The following is a 16,994-nucleotide window of genomic DNA, read 5'->3' on the forward strand; positions in this document are numbered from 1 at the left end:
TACATTCACAGTGTTGTGTAACTATTACTGTTATCTATTTCCAAAATGTTTTTGTGACGCCACACAGAATCTCTGTACCTGTTAAACAATAACTCCACATACCTCCCTCCTCAGACCTTGGTAACCTCTTATCTATTTTCTGTCTCCATGAATTTGCCTACTGTAGGCACGTCATAAAAGTGAATTCATACAATATCTGTCTTCACATAGTATATCTTTAAGGTTCATTCTTTTTGTACCGACTTCCTTTCTTTATAAGGCTGAATAATATTGCATCATAGGTAAATCATATTTTGTTTGTCCATTCATATTTTGAACACATGGTTCTTTCTATCTTTTGGCTATTGTGCATAATTCTGCTATAACATGGATGCAAAATATCTATTTGAGTTGTTGCTTTCCATTCTTTGGGTGTATACCCAGAAGTGGAATTGCTGGATCATACGGTAATTCTATGTTTAGCTTTTGAGGAACTGTCAAACTGTGTTTTGTTTTGTTTTGTTTCAAACTGTTTTTCATAGCGGCTGCACTATTTTACATTCACATCAGCAAAGTACAATGGTTCCAATTTCTCTACATCCTTACCAACTTTTGTTATTCTCAGCTGTTTTGGTTTTTTTAAATAGTAGCTTTCCTAATGGGTATGAAGTGGTATCTTAATATGGTTTGTATTTTTGTAATGACTAGTGATATTGATCATTTTTTCATGTGCTTACTGGCCATCTAGTTATCCGTCTTGGAGTAATATCTATTCAAGTCTTTTGCCCATTTTTGTATCGGGCAGTGTCTTTTGTTGTTGCTGAATTGTAGGAGTTCTTTGTATATTCTGGATACTAAACCCTTTTAAAAAACAATTTGCAAATATTTTCTGCCATTCTGTGGGCTGTCTTTTCACTCTCTGGATTGTGTTCTTTGATGCATAGGTGTTTTAATTTTAATGAAGTACAATTTATTTGCTTTTTCTTTTGCTGTCTGTGCTTTTGGTGTCAAATGCAAGAAAGCATTGCTAAATCCAATGTCATGGAAATTTCTCAAAAGTCTTTTCTAAGCACTTTTTTTTTTTTTAAAGATTTTATTTGTTTATTTGAGAGAGAATGAGAGACAGAGAGCATGAGAGGGGGGAGGGCCAGAGGCAGAAGCAGACTCCCTGCTGAGCAGGGAGCCCGATGCGGGACTCGATCCCGGGACTGCAGGATCATGACCTGAGCCAAAGGCAGTCGCTTAACCAACTGCGCCACCCAGGCACCCTCTAAGCACTTTTTGTTTTAGCACTTATATGTGGGTCTTTGGTCCATTTTTTTCAGTTTTTATATACGGTGTAAGATAAAGGTCCAACTTCATTCTTTTGCTTGTGTATATTTCGTTTTTCCAGCACCATTTGTTTAAAAGACTTCCTTCCCCCATCTTATTTTCTTTTATGTTTACATGATTTTAGACTCCCTGCGTTGTAAGGAAAGTGAGAACTACTTACATTGTAAGCGATATATAAGTAAAATATATTTAAGTATATGGTAATAAAACCCGATAACTATGATACAGAACTATGTTCATGTTACAAATCCAAGTTTCACCTGTTATAATCCATATGTCAGCAGCCTGAAAAGATTCTTTCTTTTATTGATCTCTTAGCCTTCATTGTCTATAACATTTTTAAAATTTTGCATCAATTCTTTTACAGAAATATATTTGGCATTAACATTGTGTAAATTTAAGGTGTTGTAATATTTTTAAAATTATTAATTGGTTCACCTCTTACTTTAGCCCCGATTTTTTTTTTTTTTTTTTTTTTTTTAGCTTATGAACAACAGAAACTTATTTTTCACAGTTTTGGAGGCTGGAAAGTTCAAGATCATGGTGCTAGCATTTTCAGTATTCAGTGAGGGCCTGCTTCCTAGACTGCACCTTATCCATAGCTAACAGATTGATGCTGGTTGTTTGCAGGAAACATCAGCTCTTCCCCATAGGGTCTTCTTTACCCCATAGGGCTGCTTGAATATCCTCACAATATGGTAGTCAGCTATCCTGAGAGGGAGTAATCTAAGAGACCAAGAAAGAGGTTCCTACGATCTCTCAGTAGCTGAACAGTTTATTGTTATTCTCTTAACTTCAAGTTAAGGATCCATGTTAGGCATGAGGTCACATGCATTTGATGTCCTCTAGTACAGTGTCATCAAAGGGAGTATATGATTATGGAGGCTGAGAAGTCTCATGATCTACTGCGCCGGATGGGGGCCCAGGAAAGCTGGTGGTATAGATCCAGTCCAAATCCAAAGGCCTAAAAACCAGGAAAACCAATGGTGTAAGTCCCATGGAGAAGCAACCAACTTCTCTCTGGCATAATTCTTATGTTCTGCCCCAGAACTCAGACTGAGGTGAGGGAATTCCTACCAAATCCACCCAGCACTCATGCACACACCACCTCGAAGTGCAGGGGAATCTGTGCCCCACAAAGCAAACCTTGACCAATGTGATCAAGAACCAATCCCTCCTGATCTAAGGTGGATAATTCTGAGGCCATTCCACAGAGCTCCTCAAAAAGCCCTAAAGAGATAGAGATGCAGTTTCTTATAACAACCATTTTGAGATTACACCTTTGTATTGGTTTTCTCTCCTTTCCTGTTTTACTCTCCCTACCTCTGTGGGATTACTGTCCCCGAGCCCCAAATACTTTTACTCGAGGCTTGGTCTCAATCCTTGCTTTCCAGGAGGAACATGGGCTAATACATCAACCTTAGTCTTTTGATATCTCTTGTATCTATTTTTAGGTGAAAATAACAAATGATTTCTTATAACCAGTTAAAAAAGACTAAGAGGAAAGTAGATGTTGGGAGTCAGCAAAGATTTGGCTATGTGATTAAGATAGAAACTCTTGGTTTCTGTATCAGGCTAAGCTAAGGCAATAGCCTGAAAATAGCCATTATGGAATCAGCTATTTGAAGGCACCGTCAGTTGACTGGAGGCTATAATTTGTCCTGTGTGTCATTATAGTGCTTCCTTCACAATGCATTGCTCTATGCAGGGAGAACTGGTGTGATAAGTTCTCACGTATAACCGTGTCCTTCCCCTTGCTCTTTTAAACAAAAAGTTTATTTATTTGTTTATTTTTAAAGCATACAATCTGGTGGTTTTCAGTATATCCACCAAGTTATGCCCTCATCACCACTATCTAATTCCCAAACATTTTTTATCATTCCAAACAGAAGCCCATATTGATTAACAGCCACTTCCAGTTCTCCCTTTCCTTCAAGTCCCTGCCAGCCATGAATCTACTTTCCGATTATATAACTGGTCTATTCTTGACATTTAATATTAATGGAATTATAGAATATGTGGCCTTTTTTTTTTTTAAAGATTTTATTTATCTGACAGAGAGCGACACAGCGAGAGAGGGAACACAAGCAGGGGGAGTGGGAGAGGGAGAAGCAGGCTTCCTGCCGACCAGGGAGCCCGATGCGGGGCTCGATCCCAGGACCCTGGGATCATGACCTGAGCAGAAGGCAGACACTTAATGACTGAGCCACCCAGGCACCCCAGTATGTAGCCTTTTCTGTCTGGATTCTTTTACTTACTATAATGTTTTCAAGGTTCATCCATGTTGTAGCATGCGTCAGTGCTTCTGGGGTTCTTTCTTGACATGGACCAGTTCCTTGCTACCAGCTGGGTGTCCTACAATTCAGCTCAATTCTGACTCTAACCCCTGGAGTTAACATCAGACCTTACAAGGTTAAGGGGTCAGTCCTGTGGGACTAAACCCCACTTCAGACACCACCTGCTAATGGGGTGCCCAGGCTATCCATATTTCTGCCCAGCCAACTACAAATTCAGGAGTTTCCATGAACCCACATCTTAGGTTTGATAATTCACTAGAATAACTCCAACTCACAAAAGCACTTTACTTATTGTTACCAGTTTATTATAAAGGATACAAATCAGGAATAGCCAAATGGAAGAGATGCATGGGGAAAGTACGGCGAGAGGAGGTACAGAATTTCCATGCCAGCACTTTGATGTGTTCACTAACTTGGAAGCCCTCTGAACCTCGCTGTTTAGGGTTCTTTTATGGACATTTCATTACTAATTGATTAAACCATTAGGGATTGGTGATTGAACTCAAGCTTCTGTCTCTTTCTCTTCCCTGGATGTTGGGAGTGGGACAGAAACTTCCAACTCTAATCATGGCTGATCTTGGTTGCAACCAGCTCCCATCATGAAGCTCTCTAGGGGCCCACCAAGAGTCACCCCATTAATATGAACTCAGGTATGGTTAGTTGAAAGGGGTTTGTTATGAATAACAAAAGACTCTCCGATCACCCCATCACATAGGAAAATCCAAGGGTATTAGGAGCTCTGTGCCAGGAACCTGGAAAAAAGACCATATCTACATTTCTTTTTGTACCATAATACTTTATTCCTTTTTATGACGGAATAATATTCCAGTTTATGGATATACCGCTTATGTTTATCTATTCCTCTACTGATGGACATTTGGGTTGTTTCCACCTCTGGTTATTATGAATAGTACTGCGGCGAACATTCGTGTACAGTTTTTGTGTGGACATACGTTTTCTTTCCCCTTGGGTAAATACCTAGAAATTGAACTCTGAATCAAATGGTAACTCCATGTTTAACTTTTTGAGGAACTGCCAAACTGCCAAACTCTTTTCCAAACACTCATATTTTTTTAACTTTATATGTACACTATTTAGGTTTTATCTCCCAATTAACTTTATAAACTCCTTGAAAGAAGGACCAATGTTGGCCGCCGCCGCCGCTGCCGCCATCGTGCCAGCCCCTCGGGTCTCAACGAGGCCGGGTGACGCTCCAGAATGGGAGACAAGCCAATTTGGGAGCAGATTGGATCCAGCTTCGTTCAACATTACTACCAGTTATTTGATAACGACAGAACCCAACTAGGGGCAATTTATATTGACGCATCATGCCTTACGTGGGAAGGACAGCAATTCCAGGGGAAAGCTGCCATTGTGGAGAAGTTGTCTAGCCTTCTGTTCCAGAAAATCCAGCACAGCATCACGGCACAGGACCATCAGCCCACGCCAGATAGCTGCATCATCAGCATGGTTGTGGGCCAGCTCAAGGCTGATGAAGACCCCATCATGGGGTTCCACCAGATGTTCCTATTAAAGAACATCAACGATGCTTGGGTTTGCACCAATGACATGTTCAGGCTTGCCCTGCACAACTTTGGCTGACCTCCTCCCAGCCAGGCACTCATGCTGTTTCCTCCTCCCTCCTCTTCCTGATACTATTCACACTCCTCCAGATGCCCCAAATATCATACACAAACGAGCAGGGCCGCGGCGGGAGCGGGCGCAGTGCGCTGCTACCGAGGTATTGTGCATGATGTTTGGACGCTAGACTAGTTACTTCTGACAGGAGAAGTTTGTGTTGTACCAGCGCATGCCTTGGAAAGACTTAAGTAATGCAAAAGGTTGTCTTTTTTTTTTTTTTTTTTTTTTTAATCTACTGACAAGTTGCTCTAGTAACCCAAAGAAGTGAAGGAGAAAGCAGCTGCCTCACCGCCCAGATATTGATTTGTTCGGATGTTTCAATAATGCCTCATGATACAATAAAACCACAAAATTTTCTTAACCAAAAAAAAAAAAAAAAAAAAAAAGAAGGACCAATGTTTTCTACTTCCCTGTATCTGCCACCATATTGATCCTAATGCTCTGCACCTAGTAGGAACTCAAGTATTTGTGTGTGATCACATAATTAAGACAATATGGCCTTTATCATGGGAGTCAGTAGAAAAAACTGTCTTATTGTCAGCTGGTTGGTGGATATTTATAGATATATCTAGCTTTTTTGTTTTCTTTGCTTTCCACTCAGGAAAAATTCAGGCAACTGTTGTTGTATGTAAGGAGTGGGGTTACAGAGAATGGCTTACCCAATCCTTCTGGTCAAGTGCTTATACAGATTCCCAGAGAATGTTTATCAGTTCTTATTCAAAGTAATGTATCCAATTTAAACCATACTTACGGACTGGCAATAATTTGGAAATATTTTCCCTGTACTAATCAACTCATCTCAACTCTCCATTCATGAATATAGGGCCTTACTCTGGGGGTTAGTCAGGACTCTTCCAGTTGTGAATAACAGAAAACCAACTTAAAGTAACTCATGCAAAAAAAAAAAGAAAAAAGAAAAAAGAAAAAGAAAAGAAGAGGAAAGGAAAGGAAAGAAAAAAGGAGGAGGAATTTATCAGCTGTAAATGTTAGTTCCTAAGCTTTGGGCAAGGCTGAGTCCATGGTCATCACATTGTTTGCTCATGCTCACTGTCTTCCTGAGTCTGTTGGCTCTGTTTTATCTGTTTTGACTTTCTTTTCTTTTCTTTTTTTTAAGATTTTATTTATTTATTTGAGAGAGAGAGAGAGAACACAGAGGGAGTGCGAGGGAGAAGCACACTCCCTGCTGAGCAGAGAGCCTGACGTGGGACTCCATCCCAGGACCCCAAGACCACGGCCTGAGTCAAAGGCAGACACTCAAGTGACTGAACTACCCAGGCGCCCCATGTTTTGACTTTATTTTCAAAAAGACTCTCTCTACCCGGCAGTACCATGTCCCCTGGCAGCTCCCTTTGCTTCTCATTATTTCTTTGACATAAATACTAGAAAGCAAGGCAGCTACCAGGATTGGATAAATTCAATTTACCATCCTAGTGGTGACAAAGGAGCCTAACATCAGGCTGAAGCTTATTTTCTTATCTGGATGGAAACTCTGGAGATACTCTCGGAGTCTAGATATCTAGACTACTTCTCCCCACCACCACTTCCTCTAGATATTCTTGGTGCACCCAACCTGCACCACATGTTCAGATTGCAAGTACCTAATCCTGTGCTTGTAAAGGGACATATGCTGTAGGATGACTAGAAAATACCGTGTCTCAGGACCCATTCTTTAAAACTTCTTGCCATGCCTTTTTATCTCTGCTTGTACCTTTGATTTGATCTTGTCAAGCCCAATGGAAAGGGGCCTGGTACTGCTGGACAGCCATTCGTGGGAGAGGACCTCAAGTGGTAGGTGAGGTTAAACCCAATGGTGTGCAGGGCATTGGCTAGGACACACAACCTGAGCTCTTTCCTCAGTTGACCCCAGCATCCCTGCATCTTTTCCAATTCTGAGAAATGAATCCCTATAATGATAATAAAAACTAGGATCTCCTCACATGCTCAACTCAGCTCAAGGGTGAGACTGGGAAGTTCTCTATATCCTCTACCTCCAGTCCCTCTGTAGCTACTGCTCCATCAGCCCCTAAAACTTTCTGAGCCAGAAATAGGAAGAAAACATGGGGAGGACTGGCAGCTGGCTCACCTCACACTGTTGTGTTCCAGCAAGAAATCCAAGGAGTCCAAATTTTCTATTTAAACCAAGCCAACATTATAAAAATATATTTGTCAAGGTAGAAGGATATACGATTTTTAAGTTTGTTACTATAAATTGTAAATTTTAAATATTCAATCTATAGTGTGTTTCCTTGTCTGTATTTGTGCCTCGGGCCCAGCAAATGTCAGAAACAGACCAGCCTCTTTTTTTCCCTTTTCTCACTAATTTTGCTGATCTGCTATCTTGAGCACCCTCGTAAGATGGGGATAAAAGCACTGTCTTTGCCTAACCAAGTGTTGCATTTGTATCTGCTTATACCTTCCACAGAGAACAATCATTGATAGATCCAAACCCCACCAAGCAGAGAGAGCTTCAGAAAGAGGATGCTGTGATCAATGTCTTTAAATCTCATTTGGAAAACGTCGTTGGTGTGAAATGGAAGAAAAAAAAGTCCTGTCGGTATGGGTTAAAGACAGAAAGTCTCAGCTGCAGCTGCAAGAAACCAAGGCGCGGTAAGTAGTGGGATGCAAAACAAGTATGACAGGGGGCGCCTGGGTGGCTCAGTTGGTTCAGCGACTGCCTTCGGCTCAGGTCATGATCCTGGAGTCCCAGGATCGAGCCCCGCATCGGGCTCCCTGCTCGGCGGGGAGTCTGCTTCTCCCTCTCCCACTCCCCATTTGTGTTCCCTCTCTCGCTGTGTCTTTCTCTGTCAAATAAATAAATAAAATCTTTAAAAAAAAAAAAAACAAGTATGACAGTTCACCTAACGGAAAGATTCACCTCATTGGAGGAACTCACAGAACTTTGCATTCATTGTCATAACACCTACTTAAGAAGCCAGCCTCACACATGGCAGAGATGAAGCCAGACACAGAGTTCAGATTCTTATTTTCCTATGTGAATGTCTCCAGCAGAACAGTGATTCTCAAGCTGGGAACACAAGTTCCTGGGGTTCCTCTGATAAATTTTTTGGTATATTGAGACTTTGTTTCATTGTTTTACTTTACTGTCATCACTCAAGTTTGGGAAACACTGGGCCATCTCTCCTCCTAACCAAAGTCACTCCTTCCTTGCCAGAGCAAAACCAGGTTTGCGGGGGGGTTGGTTCTGAAGCCCCTTTTTAAGAAAATAAAATACAAAATTACAAATACAAACTAGGTCTTGAAAGAGGCCCATGCAAGTAAGGAGCCCTGAGGCTTCAGCTTCATTAGCTCTGGGGTAAATCTTTCTCTCCCTGCACCCCTGTCCCAGCTCTCAACTCCTCTCAGCTCTCAAGGACTTTGCTCCTCTAGTTATACCTTTCTTGTCCTTCATCATTAAACTCACTCCATCTATTATCATTCCCACACTCCTGTCTCCCCTTTGATTCCTCATCTCTCTCTGGGTGACTTCCTTGTCTCTTCTCTCTTCAGAGCCAAATTTCTTTAAAGAGTGAAGTCTTCACACACTGCTACTTCACCTTCCATTTAATACCTTGCTTCCTTTCCCACCTGCCACGGATGAATGGCTTTTGTCGTGCTTATTCCTAGTATATGGCTTCCTTGTGGCTTGAACCTGTGAGTACTGCTCAGTGCTTGTCTCTCTGACCTTTCAGCAACATTTGCCATAGCAGAGAACTATTCTTTCTTCAAGCTCCTCTCTTGGTTCAATGACACCATCTTGCCCTCGTGTTGATCATAGGTCTCTGTTTCTTTTGTTCTCCTTTGCAGGCCCCTTTTCTCCTACTCAGCCCCCAACAGTCGCTGTGGCACATGAGCTAAGTAAGCCACACAGGGCTCAGTCCTTGGGCCCTCTTCTCTTCTCTGTTGACACTATCTTCTTAACCCTCCATACCATGTATGTGCTGAGAACTCAGAATTTTCTCTTTAGTCCTGTCCAAACCTCTCCTTTGAGCTCCAGTCCCAGATCACTATCTGCCAGCTTGGCATCTCCACTGGAATGGCTCACAGGTAGCTCAAACTTAGTATGTCCAAAACTGGGCTTGACATGACTTTACCACCCCAAAGCCAGTCCTTCCCTCGTTTTCCTCATCTCAGTATTTAGCACCATCATGTAACCTGTTGCTCAATTCAGAAATGTGGAAATCATCCTTGATCCATCAGTAAATTCTATGGAAACCCCCACCATATCTCAGATGTATTTGCTTCTCCCCATTTCCCACGATAACACCCTAACCCAACTAGTCCATCAGTTCTAAATGCCAACAATATAGCCTCAGCCCTGGTCTTCTCGCTTCCTCTTTTGCTCTCCCTCCAACCTGTTTTTCATAAATAACCAGAGCAACACTGTCTCATAAAAATATAATGTGACCACATATGTAATTTCAAATTTTCTAGTAGCTACATTAAACTAAAAAGAAACAGGTGAAATTAATTTTGACAATTAGCCAAACATATTCAAATATATCAACATGTAATCAATATAAATATTAGTGAAATATTTTACATTTTAATGTGATTTTAAGTGAAAAATTTCAAGTACACAAAATAACGTATATTCTGCACTTATAGTCCATCTCAATTTGGACTCACCGTAATTCAAGTGCTCAGTAGCCACATGTGGTTAGTGGCTATCATACTCCAAGGAGCCACAGTGATTTTTTTTTTTTTTTTAGATTTTATTTATTTATTTGACAGAGAAAGAGCGAGCACAAGCGGGGGAGCAGCAGAGGGAGAGGGAGAAGCAGGGTCCATGCTGAGCAGGGAGGCCTACAAGGGGCTTGATCCCAGGACCCTGAGACCATGACTTGAGCAGAAGGCAGATACTTAACCGACTAAGCCACCAGGCACCTCAAGAGTGATCTTTTTAAAGTAAGTTGGGTTAGGCCATCACCTGCTTAATAACTCCTCAATGGCTTCACAATGCACTTGGAATAAAATCTAAGCTCTTCAAGGATGCCTGGGCGGTTCAATTGGTTAAGCGTCTGCCTTCAGCTCAGGTCATGATCTCAGGGTCCTGGAATCGAGCCCGTCGGGCTCCCTGCTCAGTGGGGAGTCTGCTTCTCCCTCTCGCTCTGCCTGCCGCTTACCCTGCTTGTGCGCGCTCTCTCTCTCTCTCATTCTGACAAAGAAAGAAATAAAATCTTAAAAAAAAAAAAAAAAATCTAAGCTGCTTAGCATGATCTAGCCATATCTTTTCAACATCCTTGGGTCCTTTTTCTTTTTGTTCATTTTGCTTCAGCCACCTTGGCTCCCTTTCAGTTCTGAGAACACATCAGCTCTCTGTCTCCATGTACATCTTGGCTGGCTCCTTATCTTCAAATTGCCGCTCAAATAGTATCTCCTCAGACAAGCCTTCCCTACCTGTATCAAAGAAGGTCCATCTAGTTATCATTTATCACAGTACTCTGCTTGTTACCTTCAGTGTGCTTTCTTCAGTTTGTGATTATATATTTATTAATCTGCTTACTGTCTATCTCCCCTATTAGACTGTAAATTTTATGAAGGAAAGAATTATCTCCAGCACTGTAGACTGATTCTGCTCTAGTGGACACTCAATAAATATTTGTTGAATAAATGAGTCTCTGAGCACCGTCCCCCACATCCTCATTAAGGGAACTAAGAAGCAAATTGATTTCATAGTGCTGTGTATCAGATGACAATGAATGCATGATAAGTAAATACATCCTTACTAGAAGAGATTCTTTCCCATTAACCAAAGAAAGGTTCGAATGTAGGCAAAGTTAGATTCTGTTTATTATCTTTCTTTTGTTTTTAGGCGATCTTAATTATTTACTCTGCAAATAAAGCAATTTCGCTGAAAAAAATTCTAAGGTCAGTGGTGCCTCTGGGAATCCCCACATCTTAATATAATGGCTCCATGAAAGTTGAACTCTTGCTCTATGAGACAGAACCAGAGACCCCAAAACCTCTGTGGCTTTGGGGAAAGGCAGCTGGAAGATGGATGAATGCCCTGATCCCAACCTAGCGTGATTACTAAGTTGTTCACTCATTCTGTGAATGTTTGTGAATGCCTTTATAGCAGGCATTGTTCTAGGCTCTGGGGATACAATAGAACTAACAGGCAAAAAATCCTGCCCTCATGGACCTTATATTCTAGTAAGAGGAGATAGATAATAAATAAGAAACTGAGTTTATACTATGTTAGATAGTGGTAAGCTCAAGGAAGGAAAATTAAGCCAGGAGGGGGGCTGGGAGTACAGTGCTTACAATTTTAGGTAGGGTGACCAGACAATGCCTCACCCATATGGTAACATTTGCATAAAGCACTGGAGGTGAGGGAGTGACCCAGGTAGCCAGCTGAGATAAGAGAGTTCCAGCATTAAGGGAACAGCAAGGAGGCCAGTGTGACTGGAGTAGAGTGAATGATAGGGAGAAAAGGTGGCGAGGAGGTCATAGATGTTGGCAATCCGTGAATAGATCCGGGAGAGCCCAAAGTAGGCCACTGTAAGGACTTCGGTTTTTACTCCGGGTGAGGTACAAAATCAGTGGAGGGTTATGAGCAGAGTTGTGACACGGTTCTGACTTATATTTTAGAATGATTACTCTCACCTATGTGCTGAAATGAGTGAATGAATGATGAACGAATGAATGAAAGGAAACGGGGCAAGAAAGAAAATAGAACTAGGAAGCCTTCACTTAACCTGGAAACCAAGAAACAACGCTAGAAAAGATCTCTTAAAAAGAAGCGTAACACCTAATCACTTTCTCACTACATTAAAAAGGCATATGATCCACTTAAGGTGCTTGATTGCTCACTACAGGTCTCTCCTTGGGCATGCGTGTGTTCAGGAGGGGCGGGGAAGACACTTGAGCTCACCAGAGAAAAGCAGCTGGTTGCTGGTGAGGCTGGAGCTGGACCCAAAGCTGCCCCTTTGTCACTAGAAACCTGACCCTTTTCAGTTTAGTCAGACAATGACGGCCTTGGCTGGGGAATGTTAGGGATGCCTGCCAAGTTTACAGTCTGCCTCTCTCAGCCTAGACAACGTTCAAGAGAGTAGCATATCTTTTAAATTTGAAGAAATGAGAGCAGAAGGGAGAACTCACATTTCTCATTAGTATAACAAGCCGACTATGTCAATTGTGTTGCTGAATCTATTCTGTGCCAACCGTGAGAAAGCAAGACATCCATAAACAGAAAGGAAGATATAATTGTGGGGTTTAGGATTTAAGGAGCTCCCAAATGCTTGTCTAGATAAATTTATCTCTGCTAATTATTGTTTACCCCTGTTGTAGTCTTTTATTTTTAAAATTTTTTTAGAATGGAAATGAACTTTTTTCTGGTTATAAAAAAGAATACATGTACATGGTTAAAAATTTAAGCAGTACAAAAAAGTATACAATGCTAAGAAATAATATAGACATGTAAAGTCTCAATAATATGAACATGTAAGGTGTTTCCTAAATTCATCTACATATTTGACCCTATCACAATAAAAATGCCGTCAGATTTTTTTTTTTTTATAAGGCAAAGCAATGCTAAAGTAATTGTTGAAAGCAAATATACAAAAATAGTGATGAAAATTCTGGAAGAGAAAAATAACAGGGTAAAATTTGCCCTAGGAAATTAAAATATATTATAAAATTACTGTAATTAAAAGTTTGGTAGTGGCACAGGAATAGACAGATTGGTGGTATAAAATAGTATCCAGAAATAGACCCAAGTATACATGCAAATTGACTGTAAGAGGAAAGAATTTCAAAATTTGGGGGAAAATATGATTAATAAATAGAGTTGGGACATTAAGTTACTATCTAGAAAATAAAATAAAATCAGATCCTATTTGGGGGGCTACGGTCTTCATAAAGGTAATGAAGTTAAAATAAGGTCATTGTAGTGGGCCCTAATCCAATCTGAGTGCTGTCCATAGAAGAAAGGAGGTCAGGACCCAGAGATAAGAAAGACTATGTGAAGACACAGGGAGGGGGCCGCCATCTACAAGCCAAGGAGAGAGGCCTCAGAAAAAACCAACCGTGCTGACCCCTCGATCTTAGATTTCTGGCCTCCAGACCTGAGAGGAAATAAATTTCTGTTGGTTAAGCCACATAGTCTATGTGGTACTTTGTTATGACAGCCCTAGCAAATTAATACAGGAAACTAAATTCTTTCTCATCAAGATATGAAATTCAGAAGCCATAAAAGAAATGATTGGTAAGTTTGACTAGATAACCACTTAAAATTTCTGCACAGAAATAAAAACATGCAACAATTAAAAAAAACCCCAAGGAGCACCTGGGTGGCTCAGTCAGTTAAGCATCTGCCTTCGGCTCAGGTCACGATCCCGGGGTCCTGGGATCGAGCCCCACATCGGGCTCTCTGCTCTGTGGGAGCCTGGTTCTCCCTCTCCCTCTGCCGCTCCCCCTGCTTGTACTTTCTCCCTCTGTGTCAAAGAAATAAATAAAATCTTTAAAAAAAAAATTAAAAAGACAATAATCTGGGGAAAAAGTACGATACCCTGAAGGGCTAATCTCCTTAATTAAAAAGAAAAAAAAAAAAAAAGAGCCCAAGATTGCCAGATCTTTTTTTATTTATTTACTTCTCTTTCTTTCAAAAAAAGCTGGAAATCCTACATTTTATGGATATCTTCTGGTGGTTTCACACTGACTACTAATTTAAACTTTAAACACTGCATAAGCCAACACCGTATGGGGCTCCTAGTTTAGGCCCTCTAGCCTAGATTACCACCACAGGGGGCCTTCCCTTCAGCAGATGAGTCCAAAGTGGGCTGTGAGATTTTTTAAAGATCTCACCACCATTGAGAAATACAGAATGAGGATTTCTTCTTAGTCATCCAGAATATCTCTCTCTCTCTCTGCCTCACATACATGCATGCATGCATACCTGACTCATATTAACTCTCAAATGTAGTTTGTAGCTACTTTATGGAAGAAAACCATTTCCCCATATGCGACATAGTATTTACTGACCTTCTCTGCCCAAATGGGAATAGCTTTATGTTGTTGGTGCAGAACTATGTCAGTCACTTCCTTTCCCCCTCACCTTAAATGGTAATATAAGCCTAAGAGGCCTACCTGCACAAGAAACAGGAGCCTCTACAGAGCTGACAGTTGATTGATGGATACACTGAGAACATAAAGTAGCTTTTAAAAAAAGCTCTCTCTGTACTTTAAGCCAAATCACATTCCCAGGCAGACATCTCTAGAAGGGAAAGAAGAAATGGCAGAATTTCTGACCCACTTGCATAAGAACCTCCTCCTATGACTAAGTGTGAGGCGAGAGTAGAGGTAGTATGCCTGTTTGTGGAGGGCCGGGGAAGGGGATGTATGTGTGTAAAGATTTATAATCTAGAACTTTAACTATGGTTAATTTGGGTAGGGAGATTTGGGATGATTTTTATTTTCTTCTATTTAATTTTTTTATATTTTATACTGTGAACTAGTATTGCTTTTATAACAGGAGAAAGAACAATAAATGTCATAAAAACGTATTCTATGTTAACCTTATCTTCCTAACTAGACTATATAAATTCTCTGAAAGAGGGACACATTTTTTCAAATCTTTTCCCATACCTATATTTTAGGGCTCATGATAGACACTTAAACTGTGGCTGATAGTCATTAATATGGAGTCTTTTCCAGAACTAGTCTTGATTAAAGTCATGTAGGCAGAATAAGTCTTGCCTGGGTCAGAATGATTCTTGAGGATCCATCTGAAAAACAGAATCTGTGCGTTAGATATGTATTATCCTATCCTGATCTCCTAGGCACATTATCATGCTCAATGGGCACCCAGCCTCATAATGCTATATTCTAGGACTTTGCACCAGGAGTCTGCTATTTGGTATTATTTTAAACTTCAGATAGTACTCACTGGCTTACAAGATCCATCTGTCTATCTATCTATCTATCTATCTATCTATCTATCTATCTATCTATCTATCGCCTGTCTATCTATTTATCTATCATCTTCTACCATTACTGTGAGGTTTAATGAGGTAATGTGAAGTACCCAATATAGTGCTTAGTACATAGAACTCCACGCATATAAGCTCTACCTTCTGCTCTGCTCTCATTTCCCACTTTGCAGCTAAGCTGAAAGAAGGCACAAAGCCAAAGGAGAGATGAATGGATGACAGCTGGCCATAAGAGAGATGTTAGTCAAATTCCACAGGATTAAATGGCTGTGAATCAGAGGTGTCAAGGTCCACTCCCAAGATTCCAAAGAGCAACTTTTAGTCTTGCAAGAAAAGTTGGTGAGGAGAGGGATAAGTGAGAGGCCTGCTGGAAGAAAGAGGAAGTAATTATTCCTAGCAGAGGGTGAAATTGGTTCTTGGTATTCCTTCACTATAATGAGTGACTATTTTGTTGGCCAGGATTGGATTAGCCCAAGGGTATTTAAAGATCTATGTATCTCATTGGGTCATCTGCATTTTACTGAGGAATAGGAAGATTAATTGCAGGCACCTGCCAGTCTGGTCATCCCACTTAATGCAACCAAGCCTAGGAAGTCCTCTCACATTCCAGAAACTGCTCAGTCTCCCGCTTTGATGAAGTTTGCCCCATCTGTCAGGAAAAAGGCAGTTCAGGCCACATTCTTCCCAAGCAACAGAAAAAGCCAATCTCAACAAAGCTAGAAGTTTGTCCTAAAAATCTGGAAGATTACTTAAGAGATATTTCAGCCACCTACATCTTCAGTAAGCCTCCCCAGAAACAGATTAAAAGAGGAGAAATTACAACTGATACCGAAGAAATACAAAGGATCACAAGAGACTACTATGAACAATTGTATGCCAATAAACTGAACAACCTAGAAGAAGTGGATAAATTTCTAGAAACATACAATCTTCCAAGACTGAATCATAAAGATGTAAAAAATCTGAATAGATCAATTACTAGTGAGGAGATTCAATCAGTAATCAAAAACCTTCCAACAAACAGAAGTCCAGGATCAGAAGGCTTCCCTGGTGAATTCTACAAAACATTCAAAGAAGATTTAACACCCAGCCTTTTAAAAAAAAAACTCTCCCAAAAAACTGAAGAGAAGGAATGCTTCCAAACTCATTTTATGAGGGCAACATCACCCTGATACTAAAACCAGACAAGGACACCACAGGAGAAAGAAAAGAAAGGAAAGAAAGAAAGAAAGAAAGAAAGAAAGAAAGAAAGAAAGAAAGAAAGAAAGAAAGAAAGAAAGAAAGAAAGAGAGAAAGAAAGAGAGAAAGAAAGGAGAAAGAAAGAAAGAGAGAGAAAGAAAGAAAGAAAGGAAGGAAGGAAGGAAGGAAGGAAGGAAGGAAGGAAGGAAGGAAGGAAGGAATTACAGGCCAATATCACTGATCAACATAAATGAAAAAGCCCTCAACAAAATATTAGTAAACTGAATTCAACAATAAATTCAAAGGTTCAAACACCATGATCAAATGGGACTTATTCCAGGGATGCAAAGATGATTGAACATCCACAAATCAATCAACATGATACATCACATTAACCAAACGAAGGATAAAAATCATACAATCATTTCAGCTAATGCAGAAAAAGCATTTGACAATATTCAACATAAATTTATGATAAAAAAACTCTTTAACAAAGTGTATATAGATGGAATGTATCTCAACATAAAAAAAGACCATATGTGACAAGTCCACAGCTAATGTCATACTCAACAGCAAAAAGCTGACAGTTTTCCCCTTAAGGTTAGGAACAAGGCAAAGATGCCCACTCTTGCCACTT

The 16,994-nt window shown here is 40.4% G+C and overlaps 1 protein-coding gene across 1 annotated transcript; it reads left to right on the forward strand.

Annotated features, from left to right (window-relative positions):
- Nucleotides 1–4,764: 4,764 nt before the first annotated feature.
- Nucleotides 4,765–5,481, forward strand: LOC123841694 (nuclear transport factor 2-like). Its single transcript, XM_045871235.3, has one exon. It carries the CDS (start codon nucleotides 4,827–4,829, stop codon nucleotides 5,208–5,210), a length of 384 nt encoding a protein of 127 aa, XP_045727191.1. The 5' UTR covers nucleotides 4,765–4,826; the 3' UTR covers nucleotides 5,211–5,481.
- The last annotated feature ends 11,513 nt before the right edge of the window (nucleotides 5,482–16,994 follow it).

The sequence above is a fragment of the Mirounga angustirostris genome, unplaced genomic scaffold (genome assembly GCF_029215605.1).
Source record: "Mirounga angustirostris isolate CCGP_5_RB_7025 unplaced genomic scaffold, mMirAng1.0.hap1 SCAF_5, whole genome shotgun sequence".
Lineage (NCBI taxonomy): Eukaryota > Metazoa > Chordata > Mammalia > Carnivora > Phocidae > Mirounga > Mirounga angustirostris.